General features: G+C 56.0%; 1 protein-coding gene across 8 annotated transcripts in view; it reads left to right on the top strand.

The window, feature by feature from the left end:
* Positions 1-3966: 3966 nt before the first annotated feature.
* PHRF1 (PHD and ring finger domains 1) overlaps positions 3967-20509 on the top strand; it is a 28357-nt gene continuing 11814 nt past the window's right edge. For 3 of the 8 annotated variants that reach the window (XM_079930503.1, XM_079930504.1, XM_079930506.1), the window contains exons 1-7: positions 4051-4057; positions 5955-6035; positions 7637-7752; positions 8051-8149; positions 11614-11828; positions 12803-12886; positions 14493-14611. In XM_079930503.1, the coding sequence (XP_079786629.1) occupies positions 7659-7752; positions 8051-8149; positions 11614-11828; positions 12803-12886; positions 14493-14611 (611 nt within the window). In that variant the 5' untranslated portion in view covers positions 4051-4057; positions 5955-6035; positions 7637-7658. Of the gene's footprint in view, positions 4058-5127; positions 5356-5921; positions 6036-7636; positions 7753-8050; positions 8150-11613; positions 11829-12802; positions 12887-14492; positions 14612-20509 lie in introns of those variants that run through there. The other 5 variants (XM_079930507.1, XM_079930502.1, XM_079930505.1 and 2 more) reach the window with 5 other exon arrangements.

Genomic DNA, 20509 nt, shown 5'->3' on the forward strand with positions numbered 1-20509 from the left:
GTAGAAACCAAGGGAACGGAGCGTTTCAGACCTGGAGTCATCCATTTCTGGTGTAGCCCCAAGGTGGCAGCCAGGGGAGTCGTGGCCCTGGCCCCTTCTCTTCACACTCCCCTCGCAGCCTCCCTGAGGCAGAATCATGGGTCATCCGGACCCCTAATCAGGCAGAGAGGTGCCCGAGCCCCTCCTCTTCTCCACCATCCAGTCTGGAGAGTTAGGGTTAGGGTTAAGGTCCTCTTAAGACCTTTGTGTCCCCTCCAAAGTAAGCAAGTACTCTCCCGTTTGCCCACCTCCCTCAAGTCAACCAGAGTCTCTGGCACCTGCCTCAGAGCCTGGCCCTCCCTGGAGGACCCCATTCTCCCTGCTCCAGGCAGCTACAAAGGGCCCCCTGCCCCCGACTTGGCCCAGGGACAGTACCTCCCCAGCATCAGCCACCCTGGCTGCTCTCCTGCAGCCCTCCTGCCCCCCAGCTCACTACCCCACTCTTGTCCTCCCCGGAGCCCACATAAGCCTGGGCTGGAGCCCACCAGTTGCCACAAAACCAGTGTGGGCCCCTCCTGCACTCTTCCCACCATCTTGGTCATTTCATTTCTTCCTTCAAAAGTGTTGCCCAGGTGGCCGAGTGTGGGCCTCCAGGGAGACATCTGACCCTGCCTGGGACCTTGGGAGCATGAAGCCTGAGTATAGAAGTTCAAGTGCAGGGTGTTGGGTGTGGCCCCCTGTGGGCAGGGCCTGCACCTTCAGGACTGGGCGTGATTGGGGCGGGCAGACAGGCAGAGGTTTGGAGGGGAGAAGTCTGGGATTCGGGGACAGGGACAGGCCAGAAATCAGGGTGACTCCCAGTTCCTGCCTTGCCCTGCTGGAACGACCTCCAGCAGTGCCCCCTCAGTCCTGCTGGTTCCAAATGCACCCTTTATCACCCTCTGAAGTGTACTGAATGGTGGTACCTCAAAAAGTTATGTTATATCCAAATGCCTAGACCCTGTGAATGTTACCTTACTTGGAAAAAGGGTCTTTGCAGCTTGATGAGGTCATCCTGGATTATCTGAGTGGGTCCTAAATCCAAAGACAAGTGTGCTTTTAAGAAAGGTACAGGCACACAGGGAGGAAGGCCATACGAAGACCGAGGCAGAGATTGGGGTGATGCTGCCGTAAGCCACGGAAGACTGAAGGACCAAAAACCAGAAGCGGAAACAGAGGATTCCCTCTACAGATTTCAGAGAAAGCACAGCTGTCAACCTAGATTTTGGACTTCTGGCCTCCTGGACTGTGAGAGAAGAAATTTGTGGTTTTAAGCCCCCCAGTCTGTGGTCATTTGTTGTGGCTGCCCTAGGACACTGATACGCCTGCCTTCCTAAGTTAGGGATCACAGCCCTGCCTGTTTCCTTTCCCCGGCTCTGGCCCTGTGTGTTTGTGCAGGACTGATGGCAGGGGACGGGGCTGACCTGGGCTGGACAGAACCAAGGGAGCTCCCTGTCCAGCTCCACCCTCCTGTGCACACGAGGAGAGGAGCATGCATCCTGTGTCTGGGCCTGCCTGGGCCTGCGAGGGGCAGGAGTAGGGTGTGCCAGCATGCACCATGGCCCAGTGAGGGCTGCAAGGTACAGGTTTTTCTCTCTCTCTCTCTTTTTTTATTTATTTGTTTTTGGCTGCGTTGGGTCTTCGTTGCTGCGTGCGTGCTTTCTCTAGTTGTGGCGAGTGGGGGTTACTCTTCGTTGCGGTGTGCGGTCTTCTCATTGCGGTGGCTTCTCTTGTTGCGGAGCATGGCCTCTAGGCGTGCAGGCTTCAGTAGTTGTGGCACGCGGGCTCAGTAGTTGTGGTGCATGGACTTAGTTGCTCCGCGGCATGTGGGATCTTCCCAGACCAGGGCTTGAACCCGTGTCCCCTGCATTGGCAGGCGGATTCTTAACCACTGCGCCACCAGGGAAGCCCTGCATGTGTTTATTATGACAATCTTCCAGCAGGCCCCAAGAGCAGCTGCAGATGAGGGTAGGAGGGGCTGATCCCGCTCCAAGGGGGCTCCAAGCTGCTTGTCCAATTCCTTCCCAGGAGCTTTAGTGGCGTGCTCCCACCCACCCAGATTTGGGATCCTCTGCTGGGCGGTGTCCTCATATCTAGTGGTCTTTGGCAGGTAGGCATGTGTGTGCAGAAGGGCCGACACTGGCTGAGACCAAGCTGAGAGGGAGGGGAAGGTGTCTGGTGCAGGGTGTTTAGCATGCTGGACCCCACCCATCCAGCCCTCCACATCACTATTTTATAGCCAACGAGGCACAGAGGGATTGAGAAACTCTTCCGAGGTCACAAGATCCATACTTACGCTGAGAGCTAAAGTGTCCGGATTTGGGTACCTGGCCTGGGTGACACCCAAGAGGTACTATGCTGTGCCAGCGCCACACACACACACACACACACACACACACACACACACACACGCCCACAGAGAAGATTCCCTCCAGAGTCCCTCACCTCTCTGGCACCATCCATTCTTCCTTTCTGCAAAGTCCTTTCCGGATCCTGTAAGCACGCGGGTTATTTCTCCCCTCGTAAAAAGAAAAAACAAAACAACCTTCTCTCGGTGGCCTTCTTTCCAGCTGCCTCCACTTTTGTTTCCCGCTTGGTGCTCGCCGGCCGTCACTCAGCTCGCCTTCTCGTTAAACCGCCTCCAGCTGCCCCGCCCCCCAGCGCTGCTATCCTCCGGGTCACCGGTGACTCCCACCTCGCTCCACACAGGCGTCCTCCTGGATGCGCCTTCTTCCCCTGGCTTCCAGGAACCCTTCCTGGTTTCCCCTTTTACCTGGCATCTCACATCCAACTCCTCAACAACCGCGCCCCCCTCGCTTCTGTCTTCATAATCTACCAGGAGCGGATCGCTTCCCGCACCTGCGCTGCCCCACCCCAGCCGGCACCACGGGGGTCCCTGAAGGGGGGTTGGCCAAAGAGGCCTCCCCACTGGTCCCCCGGGCCCGCCCCCGCTGCTCCATTCTGTTCACCCGCTGCCGCCCGGGGGATCCTATCAGCCAGCGCCTGTCACCCTGCTCAGGACCCTCCCGTGCCGCTCCCCGCCCGGGCCCACTTCGCGGGCCTCCCTTCTGTGGTCCCGGCAGCTTCTCCGAGCTCTCCCCACGGCTGCTCCCTCCGCCATCACGTCTCACCCGCTAACTACCACTGGCCAGTCCTCCTGCCTCCGGAGCCCCGGACTCTGCCCTTTTTAGCAGAGCACGAATCAGCTTCTCACACACCACGCGGCGCAGTGATTCGCAACGTTCATTGTTTATTGTGTCTGGACAAGATGGGACACGGGACTGGGGAATCGTCCTCGCTGTGCTCAGCGCCTGGCGGAGCCCGAGCAGAGGGTCCATCAGTGTTTGGTCGGAGTGAACGGACGGCACAAAGCTGCTCGTCCCTGGAGCGCCACCAGGCCGTCCCGGCACGGCTCTCCGCAGCTCACGCTTGACATCTGAGGGATGGGAGGGGGGTGGCGGGAGGGCGGGGCGGGGGCGCCGCGTGGAGCCGGACCCGGGTTGGGGGCGGGGCCATCGCACGGGGCGGGACCCTGGCTGGGGGCGGGACCCTAGGTGTGCCAGGCTTCCGCTCCCATTCGCCCTGGGCGACGGGCGGAGGGTCGGACTGTGCCAGCTTCCCGACGGAGGGGCAGTCCCATAACAGCCCAAAGGCAGGAACTTAGAAACCTCAAGTTCTTCCAAGCAGCTTGTCTCTTTGGACTGTGATAACGCATTAAACAGTGTTTCCAAAGCCTCGAGATCCCCAAGCTCAGGGAGCGGCTCTCTCTTCCACCTCAGGCCTTTCTTCCCCTCCCTGGTCCCAGTGGTTCCCGCCAAGGGCGGGGTGGAAGGACCCCGGAAGCCGGCTCCATGCACTTCCGGGTCGAGGAGCGCGCGGCGGCGGCGGCGGCGGCGGCGGCGGCGGCGGCGGCGGCGGCGGCGGCGGCGGCGGCGGCTGTGGCGGTGGCGTTCGGGCCTAGTCGTGGTTCTCGTTCGGGCGGCGGCTGCGGCAGTGGCGGCGAGCGCCCGGTAGCGGCCGGCGGGGCGCGAGGTTCCGGGTACGTGCTGGGCCGCAGCTTCCCGGGTGTCTGTTGCGCCCCGGCCGGAGGGCCGCCCCGGGCGCCTCGCGCTTTGTCTGCGGCCTGCCCAGCGGTGCGAGGCCTGCGCCGCACTGGCCCCGGGCTGGCGGGCGGCGGTGACCGCCTGCGGGCGCGGGAGGCCTCGCGCAGAGGCTGGGAGGCCCCGGGCTTGCAGGCGGGTTTCCGGGGGGGCGCCTTCCTAGAGCGAAGTGTGACCGTTTGCTAACTCGTTTCCAGCTCCTGGTTGTCTTTGCTTTCATTGGCTTCGCCAGTGTTTCGACAGGCCTGTTTGGTTGACGGGATGGTTTCCCGTTCTTTAACTCACGTAGTCTTCACAGCAGTTTTTCGGGACTAGGTATTGGCCTTCCTGTTTTACATACATAGAATGGAGCCCGTAGAGGTTAAGTAACTTGCCAACGTCACACAGCTCCTGAGTGCGGAGCCAGGGCACTGTGTTAACCCTAGCCCTGATTCCTGGCCCATGTTTTTTTTTTAATAACAAGGATTGTTTTACATTCTTGTCAACTTTGGCTTTTATATACTTATCTTGTTTCTGCAGCAGCAGCAGCAAGATGGTAGTCAGCCTGTGAGCCACATTTTGGCCCGTGGTCACTTGGACAGAACCTGAGGCTGAAGTGAGGTTTGACTTGGGACATAGCACACCTTCCCTCTCCCTGGACCACTCAGTATTTTTTCTTAGGAGAAGAATGTTGTGTCAGAATGACAACAGCTGGTTCCTTTTTTTGCGCTAGGCTGGTGGCAAGGCCGTGACAGGGCCAGCCTGGCTTTGGTTCTCTTAGCAGCCTCCCAGCATGGACTCTTGGTGTCTGTCTCAACCCTGCCAAGACCTTGCTGGGCCCTAGCTTTTTGACTTCCGTTGCAGTTTACAGTTTCGAGGTCTTGTATCCTCTGTGGCAGACGATGAATGAAAGTTGAGAGTTGGCCCCGTATGAGACGTTGGACCGGGCAGGCTTGCTCAGGGCCTGGTGATGGGCAGTCAGGTTCTGGTCCTGGCATAGCTGCCGGTGACCATACCGGAAGGTCTTTTGGTTCCTTAGTGATGGTTGGGATTGCAGGTGCTTTGAGTCCCTGAATTTGAAAAGAGAGGGAAATACTCTTTCTGGTTTAAATTTTTCCCCAGGTTCCCTTAAATCTGAAGGCTCGGCAGGAGCACCACAGTGCTGCGGGCGCTGCCGAAGGCGGCCAGCAGCCGGGGGGCTGTGGGCTTTCCCGCAGAAAGGGCTTCCTGGCCATTGGTCTGGGACATATGAGCAGAGGTGGGGATGGTGGATCTGAGCAGGCGTGTCTGAGCTGGGGCTGCTGGTGGGGCCAGTAGGTGCTAAGCCAGGGTCCCACTCGCACAGTGTTCTGAGTGCAGGGTTCCTTACGGGGGGGGGGGGGCCGGGGCTTGCTAACGGTGGTCTCTTCCTTCGTGGTCGCACAGCGCTTGCCCTGGAAAGCACCTTCAGAGGCTAGCCGGCTCTTTTCCCTGGGCGCTGCCAGAAGTTACTGTGTACGATGATGCAGGAAGGGAGGGCTGTCGGGAGGCCTGGAGGTTCTCCTCGCAGCTGTGATGGAGAAGCACAGGGCTCTCGGGACTGATCCCCACAGGTGCAGGGACACGGGGAGTCAGTCATCCTGATTCCGGAGTTGGTGTCTCAGGCAAGCCAGACCCCATCGTGGCCGCACTGACCTCCTACAGCTCTCTGAGCCAGGCCCTGCCACTGCCCCTGGCAGGCAGGCCTAGGTCTCAGTCACCAAGGGAGAGGCCAGGGGTTATTTGTTTGTGCTTTTGACCTTTTGCGTGTGAACTGTCCCTGGCTGTGCTCTGTCGTCTCTTTGGGGGGTTACATTTTCTGATTTTTTTCCTCGGTAGGTTCCTGGGTGTGAGTATTTACCTCCTTCATAGGCTGTGCTTCTCCAGGGCAGGACCCGTGCTGCACACAGTAGGGGCAGGGTAAGTATGAGAGCAGGTGTCCCAGAATGACAGCTATAGCCAGAGGACAATAGGTCTTCTTACCTGCAATGGGCTGCAGCCATCATGCTCAGGGGAAAGGTGGACGGACAGTGGCGCCATGGTCTGTGCGTCTCCAGCAGGAGACATGGTCAGGACGTGGGCACAGGACAGGGAAGGTCCCTGCTGTGTTGCTGACTCACCAAGAAGTGGGGTGCAGACCCTTAAGTTGAGTAGGACTGTTGCTGATTTTCTTAACCTTGGCATGTTAGGTAGAGGAAAGGTGGTGGCTTTCAGGGGTTAAACATTTCAGTTGCCTGCTTGCAGTGGAAGCATCGTGTGGCAGTTTCGTGGCATTAACATGCCCTCACTGTTTTAGAAAGCATCCTCCCAGAATCGGACTTTGTATGGGAAGTGAGGCGTTCTGGGGTCTGAACCTGGCCTCAGCCCCATCAGGGGATCATTCTTTGGGAGCATCTGTACAATGGTGGTAGTGACAGCCCGTTCCCTTGTTTCTGTGATGCATGTGTCATACACAGTGTGTGGCCCACAGCCCACGGGAGAGAAGCCTGCATGTAGGATCCAGGAATGAGAGCCTTTCCTGGCTTCTGGGCACGCTGCTGTCAGCCTAACCCCCTGCGCCTGGTTCTTGCTTTGTGCCTCTGCCTTCCGGTCTTTTCTGTGACCCCTTTCCTTTGACCATGTAGACTGGACTTGGTTGGAAGCACACTGTGCCACCTGGATGGGGGCAGTGTTTCCTCACTGTGTGTCATTGAGGTGTTTCCTCTCGGGGTCACTTGGGAAGTGAGTAGCACTGATGGGAAAGGAGCCCGTATTTGGAGACCAAAGTCAGAGGCCCTGGTGTGGGAGGGTAATTGTGTCCCCCTATGTCTGTGAGGTCATTGGTCTAGATCTTCTGTGTTATCCTGGCAGTGGCCTTGCAGAGTAGGCACGACAGGCATCCCCACTTGGAGATCAGGAGCCCAAGAGCAGGTGGACTTGGCAGCCAAGAGGCAGAACCTGACCTCTGCTCCTTGTGGCCCCGTGCTGCCCCCGGGCAGTCAGGTGACTTGGCGGTGCCCTGTGGATGCACTGGGGCGAGGTCAGAGGAACGTCAGCTGGTACCTTGGCCTCCCAGCTATAGTCAGGTGCGTGGAGCCTGGGCTGGCCAGCCAGGGCTGAGAGGGAGGTGCCAGGGGAGTGCAGGGAGAGGGCCCTGCTTGGCACCGGGGCCTTCTGGTGACCATCCCCCATTGAAAGCGCTGCTTTGCCTCAGCTTGTGATAAGCCATTTCCTTCAAGCCTGGCCTCGTGGTACCTGGGGAGTGTTGAGGTGTGGTAGGTGCCTGACTGAACAAGAAGGTGGCCAGTCTGAGGCTCAGTTAGGTTCGTTATAAGTTGGGATCTGACTTTGAACGTGGGTCTGTAGGTAGGAGCCAGCCTCTTTTGTGTGTATGCACAGTTTTGAGCGTATTATATCTCCTGTGCTACGGGTGGACACGTGTCACCAGGACGTGACGTGTAGAGAGTGACTATTGCTCTCGGCAGGGAGCTTTACGTAACGTTTGGGACAGCGGGAAATTACTTGACCCTGGTTTCTTTCAGAGCTGAACTCCAATGTCCAGCAATGGATGACGACAGCCTGGACGAGCTTGTGGACCGAAGCCCGGGGCCCGATGGCCACCCGAGACTCCGTCCTGCCGCCCTGACCAGCGATGCTGGTGAGCTGCCCTCCCGCCGCTCCACACGGAGCTGGGGAGCAAGTGTTCATGCTTTGCTTTTCAAGTGCACAAGCGGCACATTGTTTGGTGTTTATTTTTAATGCAATCAATACAGATGTAAATTGAGCAAAAGATGCTGCTTTTCCCTCCCCACGTCCCCATGCGGCCCCACCCCCCCATCCCTGGGGGCAGCGCTGGGCGCCCTGTGGGCAGGTGTCCTCTGAACACCTCTGTGCATCTTCCAACCTGCCTCAGCCATGACGCTGCCCCCCGGGCCTGTGTTTACCTGTCCATCTAGAAGACAGCAGTGATGCCCACAGTGGGGGCTCTGAGGACGACACGTGCACTGAGCACAGTGATGGCGACGACGACGAGGGGCACCTGGAAGACGGATCTGGTGAGAACGCTGACGTTCGAGCGGCCCCGCGTGTCCCCTCTCTCGTGACAGGGATTGCTGTCATAAAACGGCCTTGTTGAAGTTGCTGCCTTAACCGCGCTGGCCACCTGGGGCTGTGAACGCTGGGGGTGAAACTCCCTAGCACAGCAGTCTGGCAGTCCCCTGCAGTGGGTCTCGTCTTCAGCTGGGAAGCTGGCTCGCATTGATGTGGTTGGGCTGATGGCACAGTGGGTAGGTGTCTTCCTTGGTGGCGGCAGGAGGTTAAAATGCCTGAGAACAGGGAGCAGTGCGAAGGGCGTTGCCAGGGAGAACGCAGGACTGGACCTGCGGGCAGAGCAGGCCCCCAGCCCCTGCTGCAGGGCAGGGGTAGCATGAGCCGAGGTTTGCCGGGACCTAGGACCACCTGACCAGGGAGCCACCTGACCCCAGGGACCACCTGGGCAGGATGGCGGTGCCTCCTGTGGCTCCTTCTCTCGCTGTTGATGGAACCCCTGAGAGAACTGGCAGATGCACGGAATGACTTTATTAAGAAATTCCCAGGATGTTTACATCACTTGACGTTTGTGCCTCTGAACTCCTGCACGGGGAGATAGTGCCGCCTGAGGACCTCACGGCGCCTCCTTCCCTGGCCTTCCCGGGCATCCTGGCTGGTACGTGTCCTGTGGGGTCCCCAGGCTGGACTGCCTTGTCCCAGCCCCTCAGAGGGAGGTGCGCTCAGCCCCCTCCCCATGTGGCACCGGGCTTTGGAAGCTTGACTTACGGCTCTTTTCCTTCTGACAACAGCCGTCCACTCAGGACGTGTGTGGTCCTGAAGCATCTGCCTAGTCTTTTTATCACAGTCCTTGGACTCCTGTGTTTATGAACATTAGAATGTTTCAGAAAGGTAACCCCTCACGTGTGGGACAGTGCTTGTGAAGGAAGAGCACTGACACAGCACGTCAGTGTGAGTTTGCTACCGCGCGTGTGTTGGTGACATTTTCTTCCAGAGTTAGATTTTGACTTCTGTGCAGGCACGTGAAGTTCTGTGCTGAGTTTGCAGGTCACGTTGTGGCTCTTCGCTTGTTTCTGCAGATGGGCTTGGGGCTTGGGCACAGGTATGTGGCCTTGACCAGGCTGGAGGCAGAGGACATCAGGTCTTTGTCACTTCATCCCTCGAGCAGAGGTTTGAGGCTCTACTGGAGGCCAGAGGACGGGGCTGCAGGCTGGAGGGCAGGCGGGAGCCCAGCCGGGGCTCTCTGCCCGAGCTAACTGCCTAGCAGCAGAGACAACGGTGTAAAGGAGCAGTTAGGTCAGGTGATAGATGCCAAGAATGTGTTTATGGGGACATCATGGGAATGGGGAGGCCTCAGCCCCTGTGGGCCTGGGCTGGTGAGGAGAAGCTTCCAGAAAGACACATCTAAGCTGTGATCTGAAGGGCAGGAGGGTTAGCCGGGTAATGGGGGACATGGGCTGGTGGGGAGTGCCGTGCAGGGACAGCTGGCGTAGAGCCCAGTGCCCAGCAGGCCCGCAGGTGATGAGGAGGTGCCCAGTGGCGGGCGGGCACCTGGAGGCTACGGCCATAGCTGATGGGCAGTAAGACTCCACCAGACACCCCTAGTTTTCCGCGCCGGTCAGTGAAACTCACAGGCAAGGAGCGTATCTCTGGCTGGTGAGGATTTAAGAGATCTCAAACGTAGTGTCTTCAAAGGGAGTTACCTGCATCCTTACGGGCCTGGTATCTGCCACGTCCCCCTTCTTTCCGCAGCTCTTTCTACTCATCTTTTTTCTTTTCCTGTCCTAGTGTTGATTCCTGGAAGTCATTTGCTTGTGTCGCTGTTTGCTCAGTTTTCAACTTCAGATAGGTATTATCTGTTCAAGTCTTAGGACGAAACATGAGGACTTGGGACTCTGACCCGCTGCCTCAGCCCGCTCTCCAGGCGGCGCACATGCGTCCTGGTCTGCTCAGCTCGCAGCCCCTCCCTACTCGGCCTCATCTCAGTTGCTCCCAGCTCTTTCCAGCGTGGTCCTGCCCTCCTCGTGTGAGCCGTGCCCTCACCTGCACTGGGTTCCCAGGCGTGCTGTGCTGCCAGCTGCCGCGCCGGCTGGCACCCGTGTCTGCACCTCCTTGGGCCTGGTCCTTCGTCTGGTTGGGGCCTGGTCCGGCCGCCCCTGAGACGGGGTGGGGAGGCGGGTGGCCCAGGGTCTTGGCACCTGCCTGTGTCTTTAGCTGCCTCTCCGTTGGTGGTCGCTGCCCCTCAGGCACTTCAAAGGCGTCCTCCGTGGGTGGGACACCGCGGAGGGGTCAGGTGGCCCTCAGATGGCCAGCTCTCTGCCTTCCCTTCAGTTCCTGAGCCTTCTGGAATTCCGGAGGAAGAACCAGATCCTCCAGCCTCCACGCCCTTAGCCAAGCAGGAAGCTGAGCAAAGTCATTCTCCAAAATTTTGTGGACACCAGTTTTGTTAGTTTTCTCTTGGTTTGTAACAGATCGTCATGAACACAGCAGCTGAGAACCGCGTGCTCAGTGGTTCCATGGGTCTGTAGTCCAGACACCGGTGGCTGGTCCTCTGCTTGGTTCTCACCCGACTGACATCAAGGGGTCACAGGGCTGCCGTTCCCGTCTGAGGCTCAGGGTGCTCCCCAAGGTCACGGCTTGTCAGCAGATTTCAGATCCCTGCGGGCATGGGGCTCCAGTCCTGTCTCTGGCCGGCTGCCAGGGGAGGCCGTTGTCACTCAGCTCCTGGGAGTCACCCCTCAGTGGATAGGCCGCAACGTTCTACAACCAGCCAGAGAAAACTACTTTTAAAGAGCTCATTTGGTTATGTTCTAGTTTCCCTTTGCCTTGAGACAGCAGGGTCTCGGGGGTGTGTAAGAACCCTGCCTGCCACACCCCTAGCCTGCTTCTCCTGTCCATGTGAAGTAGCGTTATTTCAGTGGAGTTCAGTGGAGAGAGAAAACTAATGCGCCTGTTGACTCCGCCTTGGTGAACTGAAAGTGTCTCCCTCCTTTTCTGCTGGCCTAACCCCAGCTTCAGAAGCTTTCAGAAATTGATCAGGACTGTTGTGGCCAGCTTGCTGGGTTAGGAATTTATGCTCTCTAATCCCTGAAGCAAGAAAAATGAAAGACCTGTAGGAGAGGCCTTTCCTGAGGGCCGTGGCTCACTGACACTGTTTTGAGAAGGGTGTTGACGGCACGTGGCGCCCTCTGGAGGCCACTGCACTGAGCCGAGAGGCGGGCTGGCCCCGGGAGGCTGCCTGCCTCGTGAGGGTTCTGATTCGGCTCCAAGTTGGGGGGGTGGGGCCGGTGTCCCCTGAGCTTGGAAGCAGCTTCGGGTTAAAATGCCCGGTGACATCTGTCCTGGTGGGGCCGCAGGAGCGGGTCTGTCCCTCGTGTGTGGGATTCGGGACCCTGCTCACCCGAGTGCGGCTGCGGCCTGCATGCCTCCTGTACTCCGGTTTGTGGACTTGTAACATTGCCTCTTTGTCAAGGTTCCGAGGATTCCGAAGAAGACGGCGACGATGTGGACACGTTAGCAGCAGCAGCGGCTACTCGGGGGGTGCTGGAAGCCAGCGGTGCATTTAACTCTGATGATGATTCGGAGAGCTGCCCGATCTGTCTTAATGCTTTCAGGGACCAGGCTGTGGGGACACCCGAGAACTGTGCCCACTACTTCTGCCTCGATTGCATCGTGGAGTGGTCCAAGGTGCGTGGCTTCTCTTCGGGCACTTCCTCCCTTCGGGCTAGCCTCTGTGTGTGTGTGACCCAGCCTCTGGCCGGCCTCTCAAGGGTCTGGGTCTCTGCTCTATGACAGGAGTTGGAGCCCCAGGTGGTGTCCGAGCTTGATCTCTGCTTCGTTCGAGCTCTAGGCCCTCGGGGTGGTCGGTGAAGCTCACTGTGGGGTGATATGCTCGTGGAGCGCTGGATCAGGAGGGTTGTTTATGGGCCGGTGCCCCTCGGGGACCAGAAATCCTTAGTGGCCCAGGGGCAGCCTGCTCAGGCCGAGTTGGCCGGTGCTCACATGCTGAGGGGTCATCTCATAGACCCAGGAAAGCCTGAGTCGTGTGATTAGCAGTAAAAGCACGTGGGGTTCACCAGATGGTGCAGTGTTGCGGGGTGAGCTTTAGAAGCACTGCCCCCTCCCTACCTTCTGAACTTTGTGAAAAACCTCAAAGAAGGAATGAGTCAAAGGACGCGTGGCCCACAGCCCCGTGCCTTTCACCGTCCTCGAGGACCAGCGGCCCTGCCTGATTCTTTTCTATTCCCACCCTCACCAACTCGGACCCCGGGAACGCGGCCGGTCTCGCCGCACTGTGCCTGCCCCTACCCAGCGAGGGTGACAGTAACGGCGTTGCCTCAAGCGCCCAGCCTCTTCTCCTCTGCCCCCTGCTGCTGGCCGGTAACCCAGCTGTCCCGCCACCCCTTGCCCTCCTCTTGTCTTCTTAGCACTGACTGGCCCTCCAGGAGAACCGCTCCACGTGGCAGGGATTTGATTTCTGTCTCTTTTCTTCACTGCTGTATCCCCAGCCGCCTAGCACAGAGCCTAGCCTACACAGGCATTCTGCAAATTAGATTTTTAATGTAAAAGGAAGTCTTGACTTCTAAATGAAATTATTTTCAGATGGTATTAATAGTGAAAGTGATTCTATAAGGTTGAAGTATGATTTTTCTTTCTTACAGAATGCCAATTCCTGTCCAGTTGATCGAACTATATTTAAATGTATTTGTATTCGAGCTCAATTTGGCGGTAAAATCTTGAAGAAGGTAAGTGTAGGCGCCCCCTTTTGTGTATTACATTGGTCCCCATCTCATGGGAAAACATGCCTTCAAAAGGCAAGTTGCTTTCCTGAAGTATTAGTTACGTGTGTTTTAGAAATCGACTAAAAGGCCGTTTGCGGCCATGAACGTGAAACCCGGTGCTGGAGGTGGTGCTGTGTGCCCGGCCAGCCTGGGCTCTGCATGGGAGCGGTTTCCCAGACTTCCTCCTCTCCACTCCCACACGCCTTTTCTGCATCTCCGAGCTTCTCTCCTCTTGAGCCACGGCAGCCACAGCAGGCAGGGAAGGTCAGGGTGTGGACCCCAGCCCTGGGAGAGGGGGCCAGCTCTCTCGGGACCAGACTTGGGAAGGCGCGTGGCAGGAGCATGAGGGCTGGGGACAAGGTGTTTTCCTTGCTCTTAAAAGCGTGCTTTTGCTCACCTGCTGTTTGGGGACTGGGAGGCCTCCATACGTCGTCTTCTGTTGAGGAACAGCATTAGAAAGACTTGTTGAGGGAGTTCCCTGGTGGCCTAGTGGTTAGGCTTCCTCGCTTTCACTGCCATGGCCTGGGTTCAGTCCTTGGTCGGGGAAGTTCCTGCAAGCCACACGGCTCTGCCAAAAAGAAGAAAAAGAAAGACTCGTAGAGATTTGCCTTACATCTTCTCAGCGAGTCTTATAGCCGCAGATGTGCCTTTTTATTTGCGGAGCCAGGGATGTGTGAGGACTCCGGCTCTGGGTGAGCAGACTTCTCCTGGAGTCTTGGTCGGGGCCGGCAGCTCCCGTCCCGTCCTGCTGGTGGAGCCTCCTGTGGCCTGCCCCGGGCGCTTTGCTCTTCTGCCCGAGGTCTCTGGGGAGCGCCGGCATTTTCCCCGCAGGCAAGCTCTGTTTCCTTGAGTGCCTGCCTCTTGAGTCCTTGGCCCCGAGCGCCTCCTGTGTGGGAAGGGGAGGTGGGTGAAGGGCCCACTTACACGCCAGCAGGTCCAATTGGAGGAGATCCGAGAGCGGCTCAGACCCAGCACAGAGTCCAGGAGGCCGCGGGAGGGTCCCGAGTCCCTGGCTGGTGCAGGAACAAAGGCAGAGAGTGTGGCTCAGGCGAGTCACCCGTGGGGAAGTGAGCTGCAGAGGCTGTTTCTCAGTGGGACTCATGGGCAGGAGACCGAGGCAGCCTGTTGAGGTGGCTCGGGCTGGCGGCAGCGATGAGGAGTAGCTGTGATCGTCGTGGGGCAGCACATGTTTGAGTGTCATTTGGCAGTCACGTTTCTGTGCTTCGCTTGGTCCTGGGACAGTTCTTGGGGGACGAGAGCCCGGCGCTTCCCTGTTCTCCACCCGCGTGGTCCGTGCAACGTAGCCCTCATGTTTGGCTGTCTCACCTGCCACTCCGCTCTGGAGCCCTTCCGTGGGTCAGACTTTTTCTGTTGAATCGTTTTTTTTCTCAGGGCTAACTACCCTGAGATGGTTAGAAAACAGAAAAGTCACTGGTGCTTGTTAATTCAGAAGCTCTGGGCCCATGGAGCCCGTGTGAATCTGCTCTGGGTCCATTGCAAACCGTGATATAAACGGCTCTGGGATTTGGGTCCCTCTTGCCACGTGCTGAGCACGCTGTCCTGTCCCCAGATCCCAGTGGAGAGCGCCAGGCTTGGGGAGGATGAGGATGAAGACCCGACCTTCTGTGGGGTGTGCGGCAGGAGCGACCGGGAGGACCGTCTGCTGCTCTGCGACGGCTGCGACGCTGGGTGAGCCCCTCCCGTTGGGTGCCCTGAGCTCGGCTCAGAGCTGGTCTTGTTGACCCGCTAGAGGGACCTGCCCAGCTGTGTTTGTGCTCAGCGCCACCTGCCCCTCGAGGGTCGTCTGCTGCGTCCTGGGCTCCGCATGCTTCGTCCCCCCCCATCGTTGTTTATATCCTCCACCTGTTTCCAGACGATATCCTGAGGCCGCTTGCAGAGATGTACCTAGTATCTCAGGACGAGGGGGAGAGGCAAGAAATGGGGGCGTGGGCTGGCTGGGCCGGGGGCGGACACGAGCGGGACCCACCCTTTGTGCGAGGCCAGGGGCCGGGGCAGCTTCACACGGCAGGACAGTGGGACGCGCTTCCAGCCAGGCTGCCAGCCACCCCTGTGTCCGTGGAGCCCCTTTCATTGTCATTCTGCAACACCATTGGGTCCCCTGCTTCTCGTCAGGCCCTTTCCTTGTGCTGGAGCAGCACAAGCCCTGGAGGACGGGCGCCTGTGGGGCCTGTGCTTGTCCCAATGCAGACACTTCCTGGGCTGCCCACCGGGGCCCACTACCTGCCACCTCCCTGCACTGAGACAGCAGGTCACCCTCCCCGGGCCTGGCAGCATCTCCCGCCTTCCTCCGAGCCCCGCCCTCGGTGCTCACACAGCTGAGAATGCAATGCGTTCCTCCCTCCTTTCTCCCCAGTCTCAGCCTGCATCCGTGTTTGGTGACACGGTTGCCTGACCTTGCTGCTCCTTGCCCCTTTGGAGTCCCGGAAGTTGGCCATGTCTGAGCGGGTCCCCTCTAGCCTGTTGTCGGTCTGGGGCTAGAGGGCAGAAGCAGAGCCTTGGGTGTCCTGCAGACCCGTGTGTCCAGCTCACGGCTCTTGCTGTCACACTCCATGACCGAGTGGGGCCACGGGGGTGGCAGCATTCAGAACGCTGCTCACACGCAGACTGCACCCTTTTCCCCAGTGATGGTGGCTGCTCGGGGCCTGAGAAGGAGGGGCCTGGGACAGCTGGATGCTGCCTGAGAGCCCACACGTGGTGGGAAGGAGAGGCCTGGTACTGGCCGCCACACCCCTTGGCCTGGCCTGGCCCTCGTCACCAGCCTTGCCTTCTTGGCCTGGGTTCCCTGTGCCAGACGAGCTTGTGTGCCTTCCAGTGGCCTTGAGGACGCTGGGGAGCCCTGGATGAGGCTGTTGGAGCTTTCACTCACAAAGCCTCGATTTTCTCTTAAGCTTTTATCCCTTTTTTTTTCTTTTCCTTTTTGCCTTGCTGCATGGCTTGTGGGATCTTAGTTTCCTGACCAGGGATTGAACCCGGGCCCTCAGCAGTGAAAGCATCGAGTCCTAACTACTGGACTGCCAGGGAGTTCCCCCCTTAAGCGTTTTTTTTTTTTTTCTTTTAATATTTATTTTTGGCTGTGTTGGGTCTTCGTTTCTGTGCGAGGGCTTTCTCTAGTTGCGGTGAGTGGGGGCCACTCTTCATCACGGTACGCGGGCCTCTCACTATCGCGGCCTCTCTTGTTGCGGAGCAACAAGGCTCCAGACGCGCAGGCTCAGTAGTTGTGGCTCACGGGCCTAGTTGCTCCGCGGCATGTGGGATCCTCCCAGACCAGGGCTCGAACCCCTGTCCCCTGCATTGGCAGGCAGATTCTCAACCACTGTGCCACCAGGGAAGCCCCCACACACCCTTAAGCTTTTAAATGGAGCCTACAGTCCTTTTTTTTTTTTAATAGATTTTATCTTTCAGAGCAATTTTAGGTTCATAACAAAATTGAGTGGAACATAGCATGCATTTTTTTTTAAATTGAGGTATAATTGGTTTATAGAGTTATATTAGTTTCAGGTGTACAACACAGTGATTCAAAATTTTTATCAGTTATGCTCTATTTAAAGTTATTATAAAATATTGGCTCTACTTCTCTGGGCTGTGCAGCGTATTCTTGTACTTTGTTATATACAGAGTAGCTTGTATCTCTTAATCCCACCCATACCCCTGTCTTGCTCCCCGACTCCCCTCTACTGACTGTTAACCACTACTTTGTTCTCTATATTTGAGTCTGTTTCTGTTTTATTATATACGGTGGTTTGTTTCATTTCTACGTTACACATATAAGCGATAACGTAGAGTATTTGTTTTTCTCTTTTGACTTATTTCACTAAGTGTAACACTCTCCAGGTCCATTCATGTTTTTGCAAATGGCAGAATTGCAGTCTTTTTTATGGCTGAGGGTGTGTGTTTGTGTACACCACATCTTCTTTATCCATTTGTCTGTTCATGGGCACTTGGGTTACTTCCATATCTTGGCTTTTGTGAATGATGCTGTGAACACTGGAGTGCATGTATCTTTTTGAATTAGTGTTTTCATTTTCTTTAGTTAAGTACCCAGGAGTGGAAGTGCTGGATCATATGGTAGTTCTATTTTTAGTTTCTTCAGGAACCTCCATACTGCTCTCCGTGGCAGCTGCACCAATTTACAGTCCCACCAACAGTGCAAGAGAGCTCCCTTTTCTGCACATCCTCGCCAACATTTGTTATTTGTGGTCTTTTTTTTTTTTTGCGGTACGCAGGCCTCTCACTGTTGTGGCCTCTCTTGTTGCGGAGCACAGGCTCAGCTGCCATGGCTCACGGGCCTAGCTGCTCTGTGGCATGTGGGACCTTCCTGGACCGGGGCACAAACCCGTGTCCCCTGCATCGGCAGGCGGACCCTCAACCACTGCGCCACCAGGGAAGCCCTATTTGTGGCCTTTTTGACGAAAACCATTCAGACAGGTGTGATGTGTTGTCTCATTGTGGTTTTGATTTGCATTTCTCTGATGATTAGCAATGTTGAACATCTTTTCATGTGCCTTTTGGCCATCTGTATGTCTTCTTTGGAAAAATGTCTGCGGTCTTTTGCCCATGTTTTAATCACTTTTTTTGATATTGAGTTGTATGAGCTGTTGATATATTTTGGATGTTGATCCCTTGTTGGTCATGTAGTTTGCAAATATTTTCTTCCATTCAGGAAGTCTTTTCGTTTTGTCAGTGTTTCCTTTGCTGTACAAAAGTTAAGATTTAAAGTTTAATTAGGTCCCATTTATTTTTGCTTTTATTTCCTTTGCTTTGAGAGACAGAGCCCCAAAAATATTGCTGTGAGTTATGTCAAAGAGTGTTTTGTTATTGTTTTCTTTTAGGAGTTTTATAGTTTCCAGTCTTTTATTTATTTATTTTTTTTTAAATATTTATTTTATTTATTTGGTTGTGCTGGGTCTTGGTTGGGGCAGGCGTGCTCCTTAGTTGCGGGAGCTATGCTCCTTAGTTGTGGCAGGTGTGCTCCTTAGTTGCGGCTCACTGGCTTCTTAGTTGCAGCACGTGTGCTCCTTAGTTGCAGCTCGCTGGCTCCTTAGTTGCAGCATGCATGTGGGATCTAGTTCCCTCACCAGGGGTCAAACCCAGGCCCCCTACGTTGGGAGCACGGAATCTTAACCACTGCACCACCAGGGAAGTCCCATAGTTTCCAGTCTTATGTTTAGGTCTTTAATCCATTTTGAGTTTATTGTTGTATATAGTGTGAGAAAGTATCCTAATTTCATTGTTTTACATGAAGCTGTCCAGCTTTCCCAGCACCACTTATTGGAGAGACTGTCTTTCTTCAATTGTATATTCTTGCCTCCTCTGTTGTAGATTAATTGACCATGTAAGTGTAGGTTTATTTCTGGGCTCTCTTTTCTGTTTCATTTTTCTGTGTGTATGTTTTTGAGCCAGTATTGTACTGTTTTGATTACGGTAGCTTTGTAGCATAGTCTGAAGTCAGGGAGGGTGACACCTCCAGCTCAGTTCTTTCTTGGGATTGCCTTGTCTGAGCCTACAATCCTTGATTATGTTAATTCTTTATATCAGGTTCTGTTTCAGGGAGTTCCCTGGTGGTCCATTGGTTAAGACTCCACATTTCCAGTTCAGGGGGTCAGGTTCAATCCCTAGTCAGGGATCTAAGATCCCACATGCCGCGTGGTGTGGCCAAAAAAAAAATTGTTTCAATTTTAGTAGTGTTTTGTTTGTTTGTTTGTTTTTGCAGTACGCGGGCCTCTCACTGTTGTGGCCTCTCCCGTTGCGGAGCACAGGCTCAGCGGCCATGGCTCACAGGCCCAGCCGCTCCACGGCATGTGGGATCTTCCTGGACTGGGGCACAAACCTGTGTCCCCTGCATCAGCAGGCGGACTCTCAACCACTGCGCCACCAGGGAAGCCCCAATTTTAGTAGTTTTAACAGTGACTCGGGGATTTTTGCAACTTCTGCAAAAATATATTTTGTTGTAAAGTATGTTTATAAACTTATTTGTTTTTTTATGTGCTTGAATTTAACAGATAAGACAAGTACATAAAAATTGTGATAGACCTAAAACATTAAAACTGATAAAAAATATAGTGATTCGTATGCTTCTGAATATCCTCACTGCTAATATTTGCCCTTAGCTAAATTTTCTTACAGTTAAGTCTTTCAACTAAAGTCACAAGTCTACAAGTCTAAGATCACTGTTACTCATTTTTCTTTAATAATGGGAGCTGCAACTGAAATTTTTTTTAATATAAATTTATTTATTTGTTTTTATTTTTGGCTGTGTTGGGTCTTGGTTGCTGCGCGTGGATTTTCTCTAGTTGCGGCGAGTGGGGGCTACTCTTTGTTGCAGTGTGCGGGCTTCTCATTGCGGTGGCTTCTCTTGTTGCGGAGCACGGGCTCTAGAGTACAGGCTTCAGTAGTTGTGGCTCGCGGGCTCTAGGGCGCAGGCTCAGCAGTTGTGGCGCACGGGCTTAGTTGCTCTGCAGCATGTGGGATCTTCCCAGACCAGGGCTCGAACCTGTGTCCCCTGCATTGGCAGGCGGATTCTTAACCACTGTGCCACCTGGGAAGCCCTGTTACTCATTTTTAAATGAGTAACTCACAAGCCTGTCCATAGATACATGAATATGCCAGGTTCTTTCACTGTTATATGAAGCAAGGTACAGATTATTTGTGGGGGGTTTTGCCTTGGTTTTGTTTTTGGCCGTGCTTCGTGGCTTTTGGGATCTTAGTTCCCCGACCAGGGATTGAACACGGACCCTGGCAGTGAAATTGCCAAGTCCTAACCACTGGACCTCCATGGAGTTCCCCCATTTGTGTTTTATGTAGCGGTATTTATTCTCGAGGGAGGACCTCTCTGTGCCACATGGCTGTGGCTCTCCCAGTGGGAGGAGGTCATCCTTGTGCTCAAGTGAGCGCTGCAGGCCGGTCCTACTGGGCGATCATGGGGCTGTTCTGGGTTTCAAAGCCGAGTCCAGCCTGGGCTCGGGTGTTCAGTGTGGGCTCGGCGCTGGTTTCCACCTGGCCTGGCTCGGCGCCATCTCGGACACTGGGATGGAGTTTGGAGGGTTCCGGCACCGGCGGCCCACGCCAGCGGTGGCTCCTCCAGCAACTGAAGAGCAGACGCTGTTGGGTGGCGCTGCCGTGCGGGGTGTTAGTTCCTCGGAGACTGGCCTCCCAGGATGGTGGCTGCCACCCCGCCGCCGTCAGGGTCCAGCTGCCGCTCTCTTAGCTCTGTCCCTCCAGATGGTACGTCCCCTGGGGAGAGTTTGGCGGCCGTCAGGGTCCCCTTGGAGGGCAGAGATGCCCAGAAGCCTGCGGTGGGGGTCCGTCCACCCAGAATGCCGGTGGGAGAGTGAGAAGACAGGTGTCTGCAGCTCCAAGCGCGCAGGCCCTCTGAGCAGGCGGACTCCCCCTTGGCCTCGGGTGGGGGCATCCAAGTCAGTCCTGGCAGAGCTCACGGTCGGGGAGGGGGTGCTGTGTCGGTCAGGGCCCCGCCCTCATGACTTCACTTAACCTTCATCACCCCCACAGGCCGTCTCCAGGTGCCGTCACGTTGCGGGGTTAGGGCTTCCACACGTGGATTGGGGGGCC

The sequence above is a fragment of the Stenella coeruleoalba genome (genome assembly GCF_951394435.1).
Source record: "Stenella coeruleoalba genome assembly, chromosome: 8".
NCBI lineage: Eukaryota > Metazoa > Chordata > Mammalia > Artiodactyla > Delphinidae > Stenella > Stenella coeruleoalba.